The sequence below is a fragment of the Engystomops pustulosus genome, chromosome 7 (assembly GCF_040894005.1).
Source record: "Engystomops pustulosus chromosome 7, aEngPut4.maternal, whole genome shotgun sequence".
Taxonomy (NCBI): Eukaryota; Metazoa; Chordata; class Amphibia; order Anura; family Leptodactylidae; genus Engystomops; species Engystomops pustulosus.
Genome location: NC_092417.1, coordinates 98561556 through 98584050, shown reverse-complemented (window position 1 = coordinate 98584050; position 22495 = coordinate 98561556). Strand labels below are relative to the sequence as shown.

The following is a 22495-nucleotide window of genomic DNA, read 5'->3' as shown; positions in this document are numbered from 1 at the left end:
ATTACTAATATCCAGAGGTCCGTTTGTAACTAGGGGTCGTCTGTAAGTCGGGTGTTCTTAAGTAGGGGACCGCCTGTATCATCATTGTTCCTAAGGCATCATAACCATGTATCATCATTGTCCCTAAGGCATCATAACTATGTCAGTGGTTAGTTAGTCAGCGGTAATTTTGTGAACAATAAGCATTTGTCAAAGTGAGAGATTTTCTAATATTTACCATGGTATATATTGGCATCATCCTAATTTATTTTGTTTAGCTGTTAGAAGACCTTTGAATCCTTTTAGGATCCAATAGAGCCTTGATGGGGATTATAAAAGAATATATGAGAAACCCTACAAGTATTTGTTTTCCCCTCAAACTATTCAAAAGGATTTTAGGAATTTGAACAAAACAGAGATAAAACTTAGAAATTTAGTTTTCAGTGATGCATTATTTTAACCCTAAAAGTTAGATATTCACTAGTGTTAAAAAGAAAATGCACCCAACAATTGTGCAAGTTTTCCTCAATATGGGAATAGTCTACAAGTACTTGTTGAGCCAATAGTGGGGTGCAGAAGGGATGGCGCACAGCTGGACTTTTGAAAAATTGTTCTCAGACACCATAGCACATTTGCAGAGAGAAACATTTTCACTGCCCAAAAGGGTAACCCCATTTTGTAAAAGCTACACCTCTGAAGGATCTTATTGAGGGGTGTAGTGAGCATTCTGACCTCATAGAAGCTTTTGTTAAATAAATTCTTAAATAAAATCTACTATCAGGATAAGCCAAGGGACACTTACTCATAGATCCAGGCACTGTGACTGTGGTAATCTTCTTATATTTGTTATCCATGGTCCCCTTCCTTCTAAAAATCATCTTTGTTGTAGCCTGGAGGGGCTCTGGAGAGCCCTTCTGACTCATTGGCATAATTTTAAAAGTTAAATTTTGAAGAAAGAAGACCATGGATAACAAATATAAGAAGATTACCACAGTCAGTGCCTGGATCTAGTAAGGATCTGGACAATATTCATAAGGACTCACAAGGAAACAAAAACTATTTTGCTTCCCGTAATTGTTTTATAGAATTTATAGATATTGGGTGGGGAATTGTTTTTTTTATATTAAAATGTAAAATTGATTTATTCAGCCCAAAAATGGGAAGGTGTTGCTGGAATCCTTTTTAGGTTACGTAACGCAATTGCAGTGCCCCTGAGGTACAGAAACTGTGGAAACTCCCAATAAGTGGCCCCATTTTAGAGCTAAAAACAGCATTATCTTATTCTGTGAAAGCAAGCAGAGATCTTGCAAATGAAGTTGAAGTTTCAAAATACAAAGTGTATTAGAATTTTTTTTTTAATAAACATTATTTACTTGAACTTCCCCTTATAATATGATTTTAAAGTCTATATCTAAACTGAATTTTACTATCATAATCTTTGCAGTGAATGGTGATCATGACCTCACTTCCGGATCAAGCACTCTCACCTCTGTAGGAAGCACTTTGACTAGCAGCGTCACCAGTTCTACACCTTCTCCTGGCTTAGGGTTACCACCTGGAGCAAACGTCGAGTCATCTGAGACCCGGTTGTTGCTGTCTAATGATGCTACGCCATCATCAGACAGTTTACCATCTGGGTAAGAAGAACAAAAAAATGTACAGTAACACTGCCAGATTTGATGTGTAAAGGAGACTGCAATATATAGTTTTGGTGGAGTCCAACCAGCCATGAATGCTTCATTATGTATTTGTGTGAGGGGTGTCTTTTTTCCTGACACAGAGCCGGCCTGTTTGCGTACATAGGACAATCCTGTCCAGTCACACACACACGCACCGCACAGGAGATTGGGGAAGCTTTGTCTGATGTCCGTCTCTATACAGCGGACAAATACTATTAATGCCGCTGCCTCAAACTAGACATTTAGCTTTGACATTAACATATGACATATATTACACAGAAAACATCTGGATAATTAGTTCCCTGTCAATGACCCTTCATGGTAATAAGCATATCCTGAATTGGCACTCAGAGCATAGAAAACTAGATTTTGCACTGTTTAGATAATGTTTAATAGAATTTGGTAATGTATTTTACTTACCTTACCGTTCCAACTCTGCTAGTTGTTGGGGTACTGCACCATGTCCTCTGGGCCATACACCATGATGAAAGTCTAAGGCAGGCTCATACAAGCGCCCAAGGTAACATCACTGCTGTGTCCTTTCAAATGGGTTGTGGAATGCACCTTAAAGGGAATCTCTCACCACATTTTAGCATATAAATCTTGTGACAGGTTTCCATAGAACCCTATTAACTAGCTGGCACCCTCCTTTTGGCTAAAAATATTTTTTTCTTTACACCCTTATAAATCAACCTTATGTCACATAAGCTGGTATCAGAGGGCCGTGTCCTGCTCCCCTTGCCCCATGCTTCTTCTAAGCATTCAGCAATATCATGTGACCAGGGTGATGTAAATGGGTAAAGGACCTTAAAAGATATTTGTAGCATCTGCCCCATGTATGTATCTGATCACTTTAAATCACACCATGCCCCTTCCTGGACTTTTACTCCTCCTCATGCCTGCATGGAGGCATGCTGTGATTTTATGTGATCAGATACATACATGTAGACGTTGCAAATGTAACTGGGTAAAGGACCTTAGATAACATCACTCTGGTCACATGACATGAAGTGGCCATTGTTGTAAAAGAGCTTTCTCTCAATGTTCTACACAGCAGCATGTCCTAGCAGATAAACCTGTCAAACAGAAACAAGGAGGCAGGGCCATGCAAGTAAATATTACTGTGCAGGACTCACGGTGATTGGACTCGCATGATGTGAGTTGCATATAAGTTATACGGCAATGCTTTTTAATTATGGTTTTTACTGAATTATTTGTGTGTCGGTTCATTTAAATGTCAGGTTCTCTACCAACCTCAAAACCACGCTATTAAATGGAAGGTACAGCTAAGTTGGACCCCATCCTTTCTGATCTGTGTTCCAATCTGGCATATAGAGAGACTATAAATTGCATTAACTGGATAACTGGCATGGCGCTTAACTTATAGACCAAGTATATTTTAAAACGAGCTCACCCAAATTTGACCCAGGAGGGTTGGACCGATAGGAATTACATTTACAACACTCAGCCAAGCTGCTTCTGTGCCTAGATGAGATATAAACCTGTGTACATATCCCACCAGGCAAAACACTCATGAGTTACATCATATACTTACTTACTACTAAGAATTCTTGTAATGCTTACTTCTATTATGTGTTGGTGGAGTCGCATTTTCTGATGGGACTTGTAGTTCAACAGAAAACTCAGTGGGTCTTTGTACCCTAGGTGTTTGTTTGTGTGACAAGGGCGTTTACCTCCGTTGCTGTCTTTTGTACAGAGAAGAGTTAATGAGCGGCTGGGGCGCTTGTTTGTTTGGGCGGTGAGGTCAGAGGCTGAGAGCAGTGTCAGTCACAGGTAATTAGGGTTGTGCTCTCACAGGCTCTTTATGTGTTCTGTATAAGGGGCTCTGTTCTCCACACACCGCTCTTCCTGCCCCAAAGTCCTGGAAAACTTCGACATCAACTGTGAAAACCCCCTTTATGTGAGCAGGAGCTGAGGCTCGGCCCTTTTATGCAGGGCATAGGATGTTGCAGGGGCAAATATAATTCAAAGCCATTCATATGGACTCAACTATAGCAAATGAAACTATTCTGACGCAAGTATTAAAAAAAAAATAATATATATATATATGGACTTTTAAATAGATTTCCAGGATTCTTACTAGGATTCAATGAAGAAACATAGTTATTCAATCATTTTTTTATGATTAAACCTACTATTTTGCAATTTTGCTGGGTGTTGACCAATACATATCCTAATACACCCTAACTTTCTGAAAGCCCTGCACACTAAATCCACCTAGCTATACAGTGATACTTCCCTCTACCTACAATGCTGTAACATTCAGAGCACTGAGAAAGATGGATGACAAAGATGATGGGACCCTGAGGGCTCTACCGCCTAGTGCTAGGGGTTTCAGGTTTGTAGTTAGCCACTTGGGAATGTGTTGTGAGAACTCAGTCTCCTTTTTCATGAATAAAACGTTTGTTGCGCCACCTAATAAGATTTGTAGAGGGAGAAACTAGAGCCAGGTCATCCTGTCGTTGTATGGGTGTATGTTGGTATGAATCGGCACAAGTAAGGGGTGTCAGGATAGAATCCAGTAGACTAAAATAGTCTAAAGATTTGGAGGCGGTCCGTCTTTAAGCTGGATTGTCTCCCCTGGAGACCTCCAAGTGCAGCATAGGTAAATAATATTGTACCATTCCCATGAATGTTCTTGGCCAGGAGACCTAGAACATAGACACAGACGTGTGAGAAGGGCTAGGCAGAAAGTGGACGGGTAATGTGAAACACACAGATGGAAAGACTAGGTGGAATGGAAATGCAAACACTGGCTCCTCAGCTGCCATTTTTATTGCCCGTACCACGTTACGCCTCTTGCTTTGGTTGTGGGGGTGCATGTTGCTGATTGTATGTTGTGTGCTGCAACCCAAGCTTTGCGTACATTGTATAGGACACGAGCAGTATGAGTGCGCTGTGTGCAAAGCTTTTTCTCTCTCCTGCTCACTTGGCTCCTATTCACTTTTCTGTCTTACACAAAGACACTCTGTCTGTTGCTCTGGCGCAGAGGCAGCGGTTTCCTCCTGCAGTTAAGAGAGGCTCCTTGGCTTCTTGGCAATGTAATTGAAGCCTTGTGCCCTGGCCATACAGAAACTGGGCAAAGCTGATGTACCCACACGACAGCACAACGCCAGCAGCTTCTATGTGTTCAAGAGCCCAGCCTGCACCCGCTGTGTGTACCATATGTTTAGATTTTTCCACTTCAAAGCAACATATTAGGGCCGTACCTGCCATGGCAGCTGTATAGTAAGCACATAACATTAATCAGACCTTAAAGCAGTTTCCCTGGAGACAAAGAGCTTGCAGTCTGTAGGGTCGGGACATGGCACAGCTCAGATGTCGGTGCCAGTTTTACTGGATGTGATACAGGCGTGGGTATGACGCCATTTCCAGGCATTGCCACAGTCGCAGACACTCACCAGGTTACACACACTCTGGCAATATTGCTGCCATTTGTTTATAGCACATTTTATTTTGTTGGAGGTCTGGATAAACATGGGGAAAATCATCCAATTTTTATGTATGAATATATTACTTAGAATTGATGTAGGATGCCTGCTAACCTGTTCTGTGAGTAATAGATCAAGTGCAGTGTGACAGCTGCCAAATTGGTGCCAGTGTATTCTAACTATATGTTATATGCCAGTGGTGGCGAACCTATGGCACGGGTGCCAGAGGCGGCACTCTGAGCCCTTTCTGTGGGCACCCGGGCCATCACACCAGACAAGACTCAAAGAATTTTCTTGCAGTTCCAAGCAACTTGGAAGCAAAGATGCTGCTTTCTGTCATATTTTAAAGTGATACTTACTTGGCTATTTGGGACTGTAGGAAGAGGGAGAATGTGTAGAAAGGGCCTAATGATGTTTGGAGGACCTCCTGCTGGCCCCATGATTTTCTTTGTACAGAGGGACACTGGAAAGAAGCTAAAATGAGGCAATTTTTCCCTCCTTTCTACTGTGTTGGTGTCCACAGGAGGCCAGTATGATTTAACATTGTTGAAGAACAGGCAGCAATAAGTTACTGCTTTAATTTTTTGGTTGGCACCTCGCGATAAATGAGGGTTTGAGGTTGCAGTTTGGGCACTCGGTCGCTAAAAGGTTCGCCATCACTGTTATATGCTTTTCCAGTATCATTTATTTGTAAATGCAGCATAGATCCTTTTACCTTTAAAATTACTTTTCAGTAGTAGTTTATGTAAAAGATCCCACGTACTCGGACAGCAAATTTTCTATTCACGTATCTTGCTCCTTTTACACTGTAAAAATATTTGTCTCTGATATAGGTGGGAGCAGAGACAATTGAGCAATGGGCGTGTATATTATGTGGACCATAACACAAAGACCACCACTTGGGAGAGACCTCTTCCTCCTGGGTAAGACCCAATCTGGATATTGCTTGGCCTCCATATACTCAGTGTGCTGCATGCCACAGTGTTAGTTTTATACATTATCACACACTCATCTTTTTTATTTTAGATGGGAAAAGAGGGTGGATAACCGAGGGAGATACTACTACGTGGACCACAACACTCGTACAACCACATGGCAGCGACCTACTGCGGAATATGTCCGCAATTATGAACAATGGCAGACCCAGAGGAATCAGCTACAAGGGGCAATGCAGCAGCTCAGCCAACGCTATCTCTACCAGGTAAAGACTGGAAGGATCCCTGTGCAGATTCCTGTTGTATTTTCATGACTTAGTTATTATCACAAGTGTGGAAAAGGGCATAGCACAATGTAATTAATTTGTCTTCTTAAAGGCACAGTGCAAATGCCAATTCCAGAATACGAAAGCTAACCATAAAATCTTGAAAGCATCTTTCTGGGTGTTAAAGTAATAAAAAGAGTTTATTCCACCACTAACCAGCAAGGTTTTGACTCTTATAGGTGTCATTATCATGTACTTCACGCCATGTTGGTCAATGGTAAACAACTTTACGTTAGAGGAACCTGCCACCGGATCTACATTAATAGGTAGATCCGTGGTGGTAAGTTTCCTTTAAAAGGTATTTATAAAATAATCTTCCTTTTTACAATTGTGTTTTATAATAAGTTATTGTTTGTGAATACATTGACAACTGGGTGTTGCCATTCCTCTTGTCAAAGTGTTGTGCACCTACGCCTGTGACCATTCAGTTCTGACACACCTTCCATCGGTATCACCTAGTTGTCAGTCAGGAGGAGTGGCATATTAATTTGAATATTGAATATCTCTAGTGCCCCCTGCTGGGCAAACAAGGCATAGCAGACTGCACCGTGTTCTGTGCATTCATGTTGTTTTATACTCCATAAGATCAGCCATATTATTTTATATACAGCAGATGGGTTTTCCTGTTTCATAATCTTACATGCATTGTCACAGGGTTGCATACATAATTTGCTGAACACTTCCTAAATAGTTTTTGATAAATATTTCCTAAAGAGCCTCCTAAAGAGGGCAAATTAAGTACAATTGAGAAAGAGTACAGTCAGACGGCTCCTTTAAATCAATGCATATTCTATGGATAACAGGTTGTGTTACATGGCCTTATATATATATATTCCTATTACTTATTTTATATTACACAAGTGTTATATAATATTAAGAAACAAACCCTAATTTATTTTCAATTCTTTATTTTTGCTATTTTTTCAAAAAAGAAAATAATAATAATAAAAAATACTGTATAAGCAAAACCTGCCAGTTACAAGCTGTTCTTCATTGAGTTCTTTTCATTGCTGTGGAACAACAAGTAGCAGTCAATCTCAATTTTTTTGTTACTAAATTCCTATATACCGTAAATTTTAACTTTCTGTCTAATTGCTGGATACAGCGCTTTAGCTATGTGATGTGTGTTGAAAATACAAGCACTATACAGCCTTGCAAAAAATTCCCTCTCCCCCCATGGTAATAGAATAGTGCAACAATACCCTATTTCATCAGAATAAGAATATACAAATGGACATTACATGTGTTTTCACAACTGCTCTTGTATTTCTAGAGGATCCTTTCAGGAGGTTGATACACAGTGGAGCCTAGTCCTGATTCCCTGGGGACTTCTGAGCTGGTCAGAGGGGGAGTTATATAAACATTAGCAATCCGCACGCCCCCACTGCACCTCCCAGCAATTTCACACCCCCCTTACACACCTCCTCCTTCTCTCTAAGCATCCCCTCACTGCAGAAAAAGAAAGGTGCATTGTAAGCCAGGATCTAGGGGAAGGGGGGAGCAGCCTGTGCCTATAAGTTGCTGAATATTTCTTCAGTTTGGGCTACTCTTAAACACCGCTCTGCCAAAGGACGGGCTTGGTTGGGAGGGAGGAGGTGAGAGGGGTTCTGCTTGGAAGGGGGGCCAGGATCAGAGCCCAAAAGCCGGGAAGAGCTGGGCGTTTACTGGTGGCTTGTGGGAATGATTTCATTTGAAAGGCCTGCAATATTTTCCCCTCTGGTCTGAGAGCAAGTCGGACGTGAGTCCAGCTGGGGACGTCTGCAGAGCACATGGCATCACTTGCTTCTAGGTCCGTCATCCTGCTGACTCCTGCTTTGCACTGTTGTGTCACTACCAGTGACCTGCTCAGTTACCTGTCTGTCTTTCCTCACTCTCTACCTTGCTGTTTCTTGTTTACAGTCTCCAGCTACCGCTCCAGACAATGACCCACTTGGACCTTTACCCAATGGATGGGGTAAGTGACTGCACTATTTGGCAGTGGATCTTTAAATGTTATCACTGCTGCTCTTCCATGGGATACAATGTATCATGTCAGAAACTATTACTGAAATATTCAGTTCTACAGCAAAGTTGTCCAGACTTAAAGGGGAACACCAAAGTTTTGTTATCATCCTGTGGCCTGTTTTCCATAAGCCATATGTTATTACAGCAGATCTCCCCTTTAGCTGACTAGATTTCCAGCTTTTGCTGTTCCGGTTCCAGTTGAATATTGTTTTCTAGATGTTGTTTTAAGTGTTAGAAATAAACTTTTCCTACATAAGCCACTGCAGGGTGTGCGTAATGCCAGAAGTGTAGGGGCGTGTGTGGTTACTTTATTTAGAAGCATGTCCTACTAGAGTGGAATTTTCCATGCCCCATGTATTTGACTAGCTTTTAGGTATATATGTGGAAATGGTATTCAACCTGTAGCTATATAAGATTGGAATTCATACATTTGCATTGAACATAGTAGCCCTTAATGCATGGTCATCCCTATGTAATTCATCACATATGTTAGTACTGTCAGTGGAATTCTGGGAAAATCCTCACTACTGTATTCGATAAAGAGCTCTTCAATCATAGGGGAAGATACAATTTCCAAACAAGTAGCTTGGCGCGTGTTAGACAGAGGCTGCGGTTTTGTACTTTGGAAAACTGATAAAAGGTAATTGCCGTGCACAGAAGATCTCCTGCCAAAAGCTTTGGAGCGGAGTTATGTAGAAACATCTTGGTCCTGTCTGAGACCTTTTAAGTAGGACCCCGAGGCGCAGCTGCTCTCAAAGTTATTGTTTGTTCCTTGGCTGTTGTTCAGGCTGCACCTGCTTTCATGTAGGAACGGAGTGAAGATGGTTCATCCGTGTCTGTTACCAGTCAGTGAGAATTACTGGAATGCTGGAAGGAATGGCGCATCTGCACCATTTTTGTAGCACTATAGTATTTGGAAATGCTTGCCACCATTCTTCTCTGGAAGAATGATTGACTCATGAGCCCCCCTCTTTATACTGTACCATGAATTCAGTGAATCAGGTTTGTACCTTGAAGTTGGCATTGACATTTTTGTTACCTAGGTTATTTTTTGTTTCCTTGATTCTGTCTATTGTGTATGTAGGTCAATGCTTGCCTTAAAACATCTATTCTGTACAAAGGCAGAGAAGAAATTGCATAAAAGAAATATGTATAAAAGGCAGTTATTATGGGGACACTTGTACTAGCGGATGGTTATCTGCACAATTCAGAATTTAGGGAGCCCTTTATATGTTAATATGTTGGATCGGCTAAGATTGCTCTAGGGGGCTATTCATGTCTGTTCTTAGGTTTCTTGTGGAGCTGCTGGGGTCCCTGTGGTGTTATTTGCTATCCGGGGTGAGAACAGCAATGTTCGCATTTAGTCTTTGATATTGTGAGGGACCAATTAGATCCATAAATACTTTGACTTCAGTTGTTGACTGATGGAATTGATGCTCCAATTGCACAGCATAGTAAAACAGCCACTGATAGAGCTTTACCTGCCTGACTACAAGGGGAACCCCATTTCAAAATGTTAATGTTGTGTGTGGCAAGATAAGGTAACTCTGTCTAAAGTTTATAAATACCTCTTCTGAATTTAACACTGATTAACCTTGCGATTACGGCCTGTTAGGATCATCGGTTGATTATAATACAAAATGGATTCTTGGTTTTTATTTTGTAAAGGTGACAACCACTGTTTTCTGTAAACATTGGTGCTGCAGTCGCATCCTTACAATGTTACTCACATTGGTAGTCAACTATTTAACTTCTGTTCTTATCCCACACCAACATATGGAGTGCTGAATAGGGAATGTATGTCTACATCCATCTATATCTATCTATCTATCTATCTATCTATCTAAAGCTTGAAACCTAGAAAATCAGAAAATTCCTGATCTATCACCTATCTTTCTGTCCGTCTGCCTATCCGTTATTTAACCATTCATACTACTAAGGGCACATTTGTTCACAGTGGTTCAGTGTTTTCCACGGATGCTTTTATGATGCACGGTTGTTTTCGATGGATGTTTTCACATTGGCTTGTTATTTCACGTAAATAAATTATGTGGAAAAAAATTATGAAACGTCCTATTTTTTTCACGGATGCGGATCACCGAAGGCAACAGAAGTCTATGGGGCACATTTACTTACCCGGTCCTGTCGCAATCCCCGATGTGCGTTGTCCGACGAGGATGAAGTCCGGCGCGATTCACTAAGATTGTGCGCCCGATCCTGCATGTGTCTCTTCCCCGCTGAAGTCCACCAGAGTTCACCTTCTTCTTCCCAGTGTATGTGAGTGCATGTCTTGCGACACAATTTGAATTTTAAATCCCGCGCTTAGTCCGAATCAGTCAGGTTGTCCGATGGCCACATCCCCCATTTTTTTGTCGCATGTAAGTTGGCGCAATTGCGGCAAAATCCAATCACGTGCGAATGCGACGCAAATTGGAAATAGTCGGGAAACCCGACGGAAATGTGCCCCTGTGTGTCTCCAAAAAAACAAACTGATGAAATGTCCGTTTTTTTCCACTGATGATGCTGAAAAACCAGGTGTGATGTTTTAAAAGCAATGCTAAAAGCCCTGAAGCAATTGCTCTTTTAGTTTGTTTTGGCAATTTGCCATTAGATTTCACCACACATGGAAGTAATTCCACCAGGATTTTTCATTCTGCCTCAATCCTATGCTAGATGAAGGAGGAACTGTCTACATGATATGGTCCCAGATATAGAGCTTTGATCTCCTCTTATTCAGTGTGACGCCCAGACGTTAAGACCTAGAGGATTTACCAGTATGTTAAGTCTTGGGTTTAGGCAGCTACATCATGGCGGCTTCTGTTTGAGCCCGGGCCAACTTTAAGCTTCCCCTTGAAAACGCCGGCACTCAACGGCTGCCTTAAAGGCTGCTCTGTCTGAGGCGAGAGTGCAGGGGCCCTGGACAGGAAGCTATCACCATACTGAGAAACAGTGGAGCTGTGTAATATGGGATATAGACTTTACCAAAAATATGTTGGTGCTGAACTTTGAGTTTATATAGGTGTTATATGACAGGCAGCCGGTCCCCCTTCCCCCCGGAGCCCATAATTAAATACTGTTTCAGTACTTCTGTAAAGGCTTAGACTTCAGAATCCAGCCAAGTCCAGTGATGAAATAAGTTCTGTGTGTTTATGTATCTGTAAATGACTGAATTACACCACTGTATACATCTCTGGGGAAATTAGTGTCAAAAATGCTATGTCTGGTTGGCAACGTAGGGTTTATATATAGACGGTCGGCAGGGACAGTGTGTGGTAAGAGTAAGGTCAGCACAACTGACATAATGGTGTGCAATTAGCAAAAACTTGGAACATAAGCTTGTATCTCCTGCCGAATGTAAGCTGTTTTCATACTGCCATTGATTTACAGCAGTGGTCTTCAACCCATTACTATCCAGTTATTCTAAAACTACAGCTCTCATCATCCTATCATGTGTAGCCTTAGGTCATGCCTTAGCACAGTCTAAAATATACTGGAGTCTAACCCAACAACAGGGAGGCATCCAGTATGCTTCTTCTATAAGCCATCCCAGGGGTGTCTGGGAGCTGCTTATTCCCTGCTCAGTAATCTTACACACAATATAACATGTCTGTGGCTGAAACGTAGTTCTGTACAGTTTCCGTAGGTGTAAATCCTGATATAAATGTAATGGCAGAACGTTTAGTGTTAAGATACAGTCTTCTGTTAAGCCTAGGGAAACCAGAGTAAGTACATATGGAGTCTTCCTCCTAATATCTTGGGGTGTTTGAATATCGTTATTTTTCCATGACTTTACAGCCTACATGTGGCAGGCAATATAAATCTTATTTTGTTTAAACATTGCAGAAAAAGAAGTCACAAATTTGCAATCTTGTTACTAGTTAAATTCCAAAACTAATGAGCCATCATTTAGCTTATAGATGTATAATCTTATTCTTTGTACTTTATTGACACATATATGTACATGTATGTATAACCTTCTACATTTACATTCAATGTGACCCTTGTGTCAGTTGAGGCAGTGTGTAACTTGTGTAGCTTAATGCCCAGATCTGACATCCAGGTGGCAAAGTTCTCAGGCTTGTCGGTCAGTAATACACTAAGTAAAGAGTGCTAGCTTTCTTATTCACTGGTTCTTTAGGTCTTTTAAAGCTTTATAAAGAAGTTAAAAAGTAGGACTCCTCCTCATGGGCAGTTTTGTTTCTCTTTCAGAAAAGCGACAAGATAATGGGAGAGTGTATTACGTGAATCACAACACCCGTACCACACAGTGGGAAGATCCAAGAACACAGGGGTGAGTCATATGGGGATGGTTTATAATATTATAATATTTGTTTTCTGTATACAACAGTGGAGTCACGTAGGGTTTAAGTATCAGTTTTTATGTGCGCCAGCGTGCCGATTAAATATATGGATAAGCTCCATTTTACCCATTGCGGTTAAAAGAGCATCCTTTTGGCCTTTGTCAATCTGATATATGCATTTTCTACAACTATAAAAGGGATTGTCCCCTGAAAGAAACCAGATGAGATGAGGTTTCAATTGCTATTGGTCAACTGAAGGGACTTCCCGTAATCAGGAAAACTGGGGACATGTTTGACTGGCACTCCATTCACTTCTATGTGCTGTCATCAGTACTTCATTGAAAGGGAGGACATTTCCCTTATCCCCTATCCACAGTTTCTCTATGAATAATGCCTTTAATATTGCATTATGCTGCACTATTCCATATATAGGCATCCCAAAAATAAGCACCTAATGATTTTAAGAGCTTTTGTGCCATATACATGTGTCAGAGGTGTATGTTATAAAATTCTACACAAAATAGACACTTGTGGATTATGTAGATATCCATGACAACACTTTGGATGGTGAGATCAGTCATCTCCATCTCCTCCACAGTATGATCCAGGAACCAGCGCTCCCTCCAGGCTGGGAAATGAAGTATACAAATGAAGGAATTAGATATTTTGTAGATCATAATAATCGTACAACAACTTTCAAAGACCCAAGGCCTGGATTTGACTCTGGGTAAGTCCAAGATGCTTTTTGTGTTTTTAGAAGGGCGATTACAATATTAAGAATAGACAGACAAGACATCAGCACCACATATGTTACTCTATGTGGTTGCTTTTTGTTCAGATACCTCATATAGCATGGAATAAGACGTACGTCTGAAATGTTTGCTCATACCATCTACTGTAGCTACATAATTGTAAGTACTCGGAGATAAAGCAGAAGTTATGTGAGAAGGCATTTCTCTGCCAGTGATCCCAATAAAGAACACTTCATTTCACTTACTTCTTGAATCGCTGATAACACAAAAGTAGATTGCATTACAATCAACACTATTTTGGGTTATTTTTTCCTCTATTGTTTGATGTACATATTCCTTGTTCTTTTAGGGTCAAACCAGGAGGCTCGCCAGGAGCATATGATAGAAGCCGGAGCTTTCGATGGAAGTACCATCAGTTTCGGTTCCTGTGCCATGTGAGTTTTTACAAGGACCCATGAATAATCCATTCACCCAAGAAAACAAAAATCTTTTATACAATTTCCTCGACCATTTCCTCCCACCCACTTAGTTTTCTAACCACTTATCCATTGGGATGTATCATTTGCCTTTACACTATAGCTGTAACTATAGACTTACAATACATGGTATGACAACATACAGTGTCTTCTAATAACCTACTGTTTTCTTAATTCTTTTCCAAGTCCAATACACTTCCGAGCCATGTGAAAATTAGTGTGTCCAGGCAGACGTTGTTTGAGGACTCGTTCCAGCAGGTAACTTGAGACATTATACAAGTAACAATATTTTAACAGATTATTTTACCATACAAGCCGTGATATTAAGTAATACTATGGGGAAAAGACAGAGGATTTCATGCCCCAAGAATATATGTATATATGTTCCTACATTGCCAGCGAGTTGAAGGATATAGCACAATTGAACCCTTCACATGACTGGTACCTAAATGTGTATTTGGCTATATGGGATTACCTCACTGTGATCTTCATCCAAAATGAAAGTCACGTCTTTCTATGTATATTGTGTGTTTCATTGTAGATGCTGTTTAAATCAGGTTTAGTATATGGACTGGGGAAACTCCCATCAGTTGCACCAAACCTAATTACAAGACCCTTTTTACCCAACAGAGCTTGGTACCTTTGGTACATTTTGTAGATTGCTAAATTTATACATTGAAATCAAATATTTTACAAACCATATATAACAAACAGAACCTATTACATTTAATTGTCACAGCATGTCATAGTAGGATATGTTGCAGCTATCCATCAGAGGTATACACAGGGCGATACTTTGTATACTGAAGCCTAACATTATTATAACATTATGGCCCTATGTTGGCATAGTCAGAGTTTGTTAGTTTTCATATTCTACCCCAGCATACCTTTTAGCTACACCATTGGTCCCAAAACTGGGGCAAATACTTCAAATATGTTACTTTATTCACTGTAGGGAGCAAATGGATAATTAGAAAGTTTAATCTTTATTGGAGGCAGGACAATTCCTACTTGACAAATCTACTATATGTTACTGAATATTCAAGGAAAGATTATACAAATAATTTAGAACTTTAGTAAAAGCTATAAACTTTTGGAATGATTTTGTTAAAAGTAATATTTTGTTTACTGTCCTTATCTTAGATCATGAACATGAAACCATATGATCTCCGCCGCCGCCTTTACATCATAATGCGCGGTGAGGAAGGTTTGGACTATGGAGGGATTGCCAGGTAACTCATTTAAAATCTTTATCTATACTATTTTATTTGATCTTACCATATACCTCTAGCAAGGACAAATTATATTATGCCTTCTCTATTGTATACGTTAATTTAAAAATAATTTTTGGGTGCCGTGACTATTGAAATGGCTTGTCTGGGCTTTGCTATATACCATATAAAGCTAAAGCTATAAACATTTACAATTGCCTCCTCTGTCACTCCCATTGTTCCAAGCCTCTGCCTGCCAGTTCCATTCCCCTGTTAGTTTACAGAGGCAGGTACGTCCACCTGTCCACTGCCATGTGACTACTGCAACAATGAATGAAATACGAGCGGAAGTAGCCGGATCGGAGGGCCTGTCTGTGTAAACAAACAGGGGGTAAGGCACTAATGGGCGGTGGCGCAAGACAACGGGAGGTATGGAGGAGGTAAGGATACGTTTTATTTTTTTTTTTTCCTCTTCATCTCAGTGGAGTAATGCACATTACAGGGGGTTCAGCTACTGAGGCACCATATGATGCCTGAAGAGTCTATATACACAGGTCCTGTCTAATTCTTTGGATCTTGGCTGAGACTTCTTAAATGTTGTAGAACTTCTGCAATTGTGGGTGGGAAGACAGATGTAAATTGTTGCATGCCAAGTGTGCAAGTGTCCTTTGCAGGTGTTTGGATCTACTAGGTACTTTGTACAGCTACAACATTCTTGTTCCTGTACTTTATATTATACTGGGACATTTTTCTATTTAGTACATGGATTGTCTAGGTCTTCAGTCCTTCAGCTGGGAAGTATTAGGCATTGTTCTTTTTTTTCTAGTTTATAGTTCTCATATCTTCATCTACTCGCACCTTTCTTGCAGCCTACTTACTCAGTAGACTATTGTGTCTTCCTTGATGTCCTGGCTCCTCTGTTTCTCTCCCTTTCTCTGTGTCCTCCCAGTGGTTTTACCCTATGGTAGGTTACGTCAGGCTGTTCTACCACAGGGTAGAACCACGGACAGGATACGGGGAGCTCTCAACAGTGAAACAACTACGTTTTAACTTGTTAGAAGATGGCTTCCAAGATTATTGACTAGGATATTGTTTGTATGTTGGACACCTATACTTACTACCTCTAAACTTACACCTTGTTTCTCTTCCACCATACATTCCTGTATCCTTCTGCAGGGAGTGGTTTTTCTTGTTGTCCCACGAGGTGCTGAATCCCATGTACTGCCTGTTCGAATATGCTGGCAAAAATAACTACTGCTTACAGATCAACCCAGCCTCATCTATAAACCCCGACCACCTCACATATTTCCGTTTCATTGGGCGCTTTATAGCTATGGTAAGTAGGAATGACTTGCTTTTAGTAATGCTGCAGCATTCATACTTTCTCAAAATAACTTTTATGATCTTGTATTCTATAGGCTCTTTACCATGGAAAGTTCATAGATACAGGATTCACTTTACCATTCTACAAGAGGATGCTAAACAAGAAGCCTACATTGAAGGATCTGGAATCCATTGACCCAGAATTCTATAATTCCATTATGTGGATCAAGTAAGTGCAGACGTGAGGAGGGAGTCAATATTCCTTCTGTGCAAGGGCTATAGTGATTTTAGCTACCTGTTGGCCATTTTTCCCAGAATTTGGGTAATGCAGACAAATACATTTTTGTAATACTATCTCACTACACATCCAGAGTCCTATCCTACATATTTTCTTAAAATATCAGGTATTATAAATATTTGAAGCCTGTATATCACAAAACAAAAGTAAAGATGTATTCTCTGTGATACAAGTAATACTTTCCAATAGCTTCTTATTTCACATGTACTTCTCCATTTGTATTGTCACTAGTCTGCTATGCCAGAATTTCATCTTGGATTTCTCTACATTATTTCCTGTAGGGAAAATAATTTGGAAGAATGTGACTTGGAGCTTTATTTTGTGCAAGATATGGAGATCTTAGGAGAGGTGACTTCTCATAAGTTGAAAGAAGATGGTGAGAACATCCGCGTAACGGAGGAGAACAAGGAGGAGTTTATCACGTATGTAGGCTGGATATCTACAGTTTTTCACGTGTCACCAGTTTAGATGTTAACAAGCTGTTAATATGTCTTATGTCTCTATTACTACTACTGTCTATTACTCAGGCTACTTACTGACTGGAGATTTACCCGAGGTGTTGAGGAGCAGACCAATGCTTTTCTAGATGGCTTTAATGAGGTTGTGCCTTTGGAATGGCTACGCTACTTTGATGAGAAGGAGCTGGAGGTATATCTGATCAATGATCTAGTGACTTAACTAGAGAATGGACAGACTAACTCTAAGCACTTATTCTGTTGTTCAGCTTATGCTTTGTGGGATGCAGGAGATTGATCTCAATGATTGGCAGAAAAACACTATCTACCGGCACTACACCAAAAACAGCAAGCAGGTCCAGTGGTTCTGGCAGGTAAGTGTTAAGAGGCAAAAGTTGTAAACTATAAAATTAGAGTTGCCTGCACATTCTGATTGGATGGTTTATTTCTTTGGGTATCACTTCAGGGGTTTACATCTAGTTGTCACTTGAAAAACATAGCTGCAATATGCTAATTATGATTACGGCTCTTTATGTGTGCATGGGCAACCATTTATTATAAAAGGCTCTTAAGTAAAAAAAAGTCGATTGAGGCAAAAGTAATATGAGCCGCTGCTACCTTCTTGAAGCAATCAGCGATCAGACCTATGACTATACATGTATACAAGTAGCCTATTAGGAAAGATGCGTCCAATCATCGAATGTTTGAAAATTGTTTAGTCAGGGGATTCCCGACAGGAATACTTTCATGACTTTGCTGACTATTATGAGGTATCTTTCCAGGTAGTAAAAGAGATGGACAATGAGAAGAAGATCCGATTGCTACAGTTTGTGACTGGAACATGCCGCCTTCCAGTTGGTGGATTCTCAGAGCTGATTGGTTAGTGTTCATTTTATTTCCGCAGTATCATACCCACAGGAGATATCTAGTGGCCCTATGGGATGTCCATACTCGTTGCGTTATAGCGCCCTCACCTATATGGAGAACCAAGGTGTGGTTATACCTAGTCTCTGATTCATGGAGGCAGCTCTCTCTGTAGTCTGCAGTGGTGAGATAGCACATGGCATATCCTGTGGATGAATCACTATTGTATAAAAGAATCATGTTGAGTAGTTTCCCTAGCTGTACCATTTTTTACCCATGCTGTTTATATCTTACAGGTAGCAACGGACATCAGAAATTCTGCATTGATAAGGTCGGGAAAGACACTTGGCTTCCTCGAAGTCACACATGGTAAGAGTTATGAATGTTGTAGACACTGAATAACACCACTATAGTAGAATCATTCCCAAAATATCCTTGTTAAGCTATTTCCTCTAATGAAGTCCTTTTTATAACAATTGGGTAGGACTATGGCAATCATACTTTCACAAAGAGGAGGGTTAATAGTGAAATATGTCTAATTGTTTCTGCCTCTTTCTTTAGTTTTAATAGATTGGATTTGCCTCCTTACAAGAGCTATGAGCAGCTCAAGGAAAAATTGCTTTTCGCTATTGAGGAGACAGAAGGGTTTGGGCAGGAATAATCTGTGTGTGAAGAAGAACTGAAGAAATCCACCTTTGGCAGCAGGTTCCATAATGCGGTTGATTTCATATGATCTGGATGTAGAGGAATGCTGTCCAGACTATGTGTCACCTGGGTCACCATGATCGTAACTGTGTCAATTACTGATACAAGGGTAATATGCATCTCTTCAGTGGGAAGCAATATTGCTAAGTGCTTTTTGTAGCTGGTTCTCTTTAAGGAAATGACAGGGCCATTCACTGAGACTGAAGAGAAGAGGTCAGATGAGCAGAACCTGTAGGAAACTTCTATTCCTTTTCATAATTTGTCTGCCTTATTCTTTTAGCCATCTCTATATGTATGTAATCCTCTTGCTGCAAAGCATCTGAGTCATTTACTTTATGGGCCACCATTTGTCGTGTGTGTCTTACACATGGGACCACTGATGGTCCACGATATTCCCCAACTACACAACAAAAATTTCTCTTCAGTCCCTAGTTCAGCTTATTAGGGAAAATAAATATTCAGCCTTCTCCTTTACTTAAAGTTGGAGGACAGTCTAAGCAGAAGATACATTTTTCGAAGGGAATAAACACAAGTGTAGTCCATCCCCTAGGCCCCCATTAAGTTGCTTTTCTTTGTTCACACAAGCGCTATGGCTTGTCCATAGAGGTGAATGTGCCTGCCAAGTCACGTTTAGGTGAGCCTGAGCTGTAGTACCTGGCACTGCTACACTTGTATATGTGACACTGTGCGTGTAAAAACACTGTTGAAGCAATTATGTCTATTATGCAGACACGGGACCTGCAGTGATAACAGATTGAGGTTTACAGATGGTTCCATGTGATATCTACCGTAGATCAAGGCTACAAATAAATTTATATTGGTTAGCGACAATTGCCCATTGTATAATTTGAGACCTTATAGCAGAAAAGCCATGTTCAGCATTTTAACATTTCCTCTGTTTTTAAATTATATTGGGAACCACTTTTTTTAAAGATGTTACATAGAGGTAACTTCTAGTAAACATCAACAACACAGCTTTGTGTCTATAGCAAATGTAAGGCTTTGTAGGTATATTTGAATTATTACCATCCTTAATATATGTATATTGAAATGCAACAAACATCTATAAATCTTGCATTAAAAGAAATGCACATTGGGCCTATGGTTAGCCTGTATAAAATCCAGCTTTGTCATATATGTTCAGAAATCTTTTTTTTAGCTTTTTTTTTTACTTATTTTAAAGTTTATTTTTGTTTTTTTTTTACTGTGTGTACTTTGTAGAAAAAAAAGCTGCTACATGGAAACCATCAACAAGCAGGCTAGCAGCTGCTAATAGATTTTACTACTGATATTATCTGATGGTATTCACTGTCTATCAACACCTTTATACCATTCAGACCTTCTTGTTAACACATACATAACACATACATGTCCAGTGATTTGGACATACCGTATATTCATACCAAAAACGTTAATTGAGATATGATAATGCTCCAGTCAAGCCCACAATTTCTCCCTTGCCTTATTTATACATAAATAGTGGAAGCTAACCACCTTTGTTTCCAGGTTTGACTAAAGTGACTAGATCATACAGTTGCCTTCGCTTATTGCGTGTGATACATTTTTACATATCAGAAATGCTACAAATTTCTTATGGTTTCAGTTGGTCCCTTTGCAGTTCCTCTGCTTTGGTTTTTAAAATCCAGAAGACATGAAAGCTCTTTTCAATCCTGCTGTATAGATTTATAACATTTTGTACCTTTTTTCTTAAGTTGATCTCTATAATTGTAATGAAATACAGATATTGTACATAGAGTGTATATAAAAAAGCAATGTATATACACATATAACTATAAAATAAGCAAAATGGAAATTTGCTGCAGTTTTGGAATAAATTACCTGAGATTTGTAAAGGTCTGGTGTGCAGCAAAAATGCTTTATTCATGTGCAATAAAAACATATGTTTGTATATAAGATGTGTGTCTAGATAAATGCCTACAATGTCAATATTAACACAAACTAATTACTGTAAAATGTTAGTCAATGAGTGGACGTGAAGGGAACTAAAAGTGGGTTTGGAACTGCTACACATATGCCCATGTGCTTTTTATGGTACTGCAGCTCTTCTCCATCAAAGGGAACCTGTCATCAGGAGCCCTTTTTCTGACTCCCCCATGTCCCCATAGAGAAAAGTGTGCACATTGCCACAGTCTTTTTACGATCAAAAGAAAGTTTGATGAAATTTTACTTTTCTCTCTGACAAAGTGGTTTCTCGAGGGTGGTGGTGTGGGGGGCTACTGCTTCTTATTGGCCACTCCCATGGGACACTGCTCTACAGAGAGAAAGGTAAACTTTTTTCTAACTTTTCTTTTTATCTTTTAAAAGACAGTTTTATTATAAAAACATTTTAGCAATGTGCACACTATTCTCTATACATTACAATGACAGTAATGTGGCTGAACTGCAAAATCTCACAACACCTGTGAACGTCTGTTGTGTAGTTATAAAATAAAGTACATATGCTTGAACACACACATTTTCAGGCTCCTGAATAGCATGCCTAACTATGGCACTAGACACATTGGCATCCATATGGCTCCATATTTAGGAATACTTGCCATTTTAATGACTAAAATAGGTTGGCGATGTCCCGTTTTACAGTTAAGTACAAAATAGAAAACAAAGTAACCAAAAAAAGTTTTGTAAGTATGATAAGTTTTTCAAAGTTTGTGCAGAATGGGCTTTGTTTAGTATGAGGGAAGGGGAATCGTCATAAAAGAAAAGCTCAAGTTAATATGTAGTTGTGATCTGTGCGGTAGATTTCCAGCTCGCTCCTTACTCTCCCGTTTTGCCCTTCCCTCCTGCTCCCTTTATTGCTTCATCCTAGCTTTGCTGTGTCTGGTGCCAGCTGGGAGAAGCAGGAAATGCTTTCATGTAAGGGAGAAATGTGGAGTATGTGAGCTGTTCCTGTGCAAATACACAGTCAGCCACCTTACAAGGATGGCATTGACAGGCTGCCTCACCTTCTATAATAGCATCCTTGTGTAATGCGAGACATGGTGTGCAGGCAGAGAGGAGGCCTGTCAGCTATAAGGCGTTAATATCGTATGAATAATGGTCCCCCACTCCAATAAGAAATGACATGTTCTGCACCCAAGATTTATTTTTATACATATATGTATGATTATAGAGATGGAGAGAATGTTTAGTAGTAATAATCCTACAAATGTTGTCATAATGACACACACAGCTCTGCTAAAAATAGGCATTTTCTGTTCAAGAAACAGTATATTTTTCAACTGGATTGTCTATTAGGGAATTGCATTTTAAGTACCGTAATTTCCTTATTTTATAATCCCAAAAGGAATAAATGGAGCCTTTTACACTCTATGGATTATAAAGGGTGCCCATTGCGTGAATGGAGGTACTACTCCATAATGTGTATGGCTCATCTGGGCCAAATTATACAGTTTTATTGGTAAAGATTTCGGCTCTGTCTACCAGGAACTACTGAGTATGATACTGTGCCAGCAGGAAAAAAACACTATGATGGTTGCTTTGGGATCCATGCTCTTCCCCGCAAATACCAAGCGCCGGGATGCATTTCTGATATTGTGGTCAGCACTAAGGTTTGTAATAAGTGACCTTTGCTTTGTATTTCTAACATTTACAGCTGCATATCTGTCTTCCTACTGCCCGTTCTTATAGAATGAAGCTTTTTATATACTTCAAGTCATTTATCAAGCAGAGAAATTTAATGCAAACCTCAGGGTAACTTGCCAAATTCTGCAAGCT

At 39.9% G+C, this 22495-nt stretch overlaps 1 protein-coding gene across 4 annotated transcripts in view; it reads left to right on the top strand.

Moving 5' to 3' along the window:
* The window catches only part of WWP2 (WW domain containing E3 ubiquitin protein ligase 2), a 37168-nt gene extending 16490 nt beyond the window's left edge, over positions 1 to 20678 (top strand). For 2 of the 4 annotated variants that reach the window (XM_072117344.1, XM_072117343.1), the window contains exons 6-22: positions 1424 to 1616; positions 5944 to 6033; positions 6137 to 6311; positions 8271 to 8325; positions 12585 to 12666; positions 13275 to 13403; positions 13778 to 13862; positions 14091 to 14162; positions 15048 to 15136; positions 16292 to 16451; positions 16534 to 16667; positions 17018 to 17158; positions 17264 to 17384; positions 17461 to 17565; positions 17974 to 18070; positions 18352 to 18424; positions 18617 to 20678. In XM_072117344.1, the coding sequence (XP_071973445.1) occupies positions 1424 to 1616; positions 5944 to 6033; positions 6137 to 6311; positions 8271 to 8325; positions 12585 to 12666; positions 13275 to 13403; positions 13778 to 13862; positions 14091 to 14162; positions 15048 to 15136; positions 16292 to 16451; positions 16534 to 16667; positions 17018 to 17158; positions 17264 to 17384; positions 17461 to 17565; positions 17974 to 18070; positions 18352 to 18424; positions 18617 to 18716 (1901 nt within the window). In that variant the 3' untranslated portion in view covers positions 18717 to 20678. The other 2 variants (XM_072117346.1, XM_072117345.1) reach the window with 2 other exon arrangements.
* Positions 20679 to 22495: the final 1817 nt, after the last annotated feature.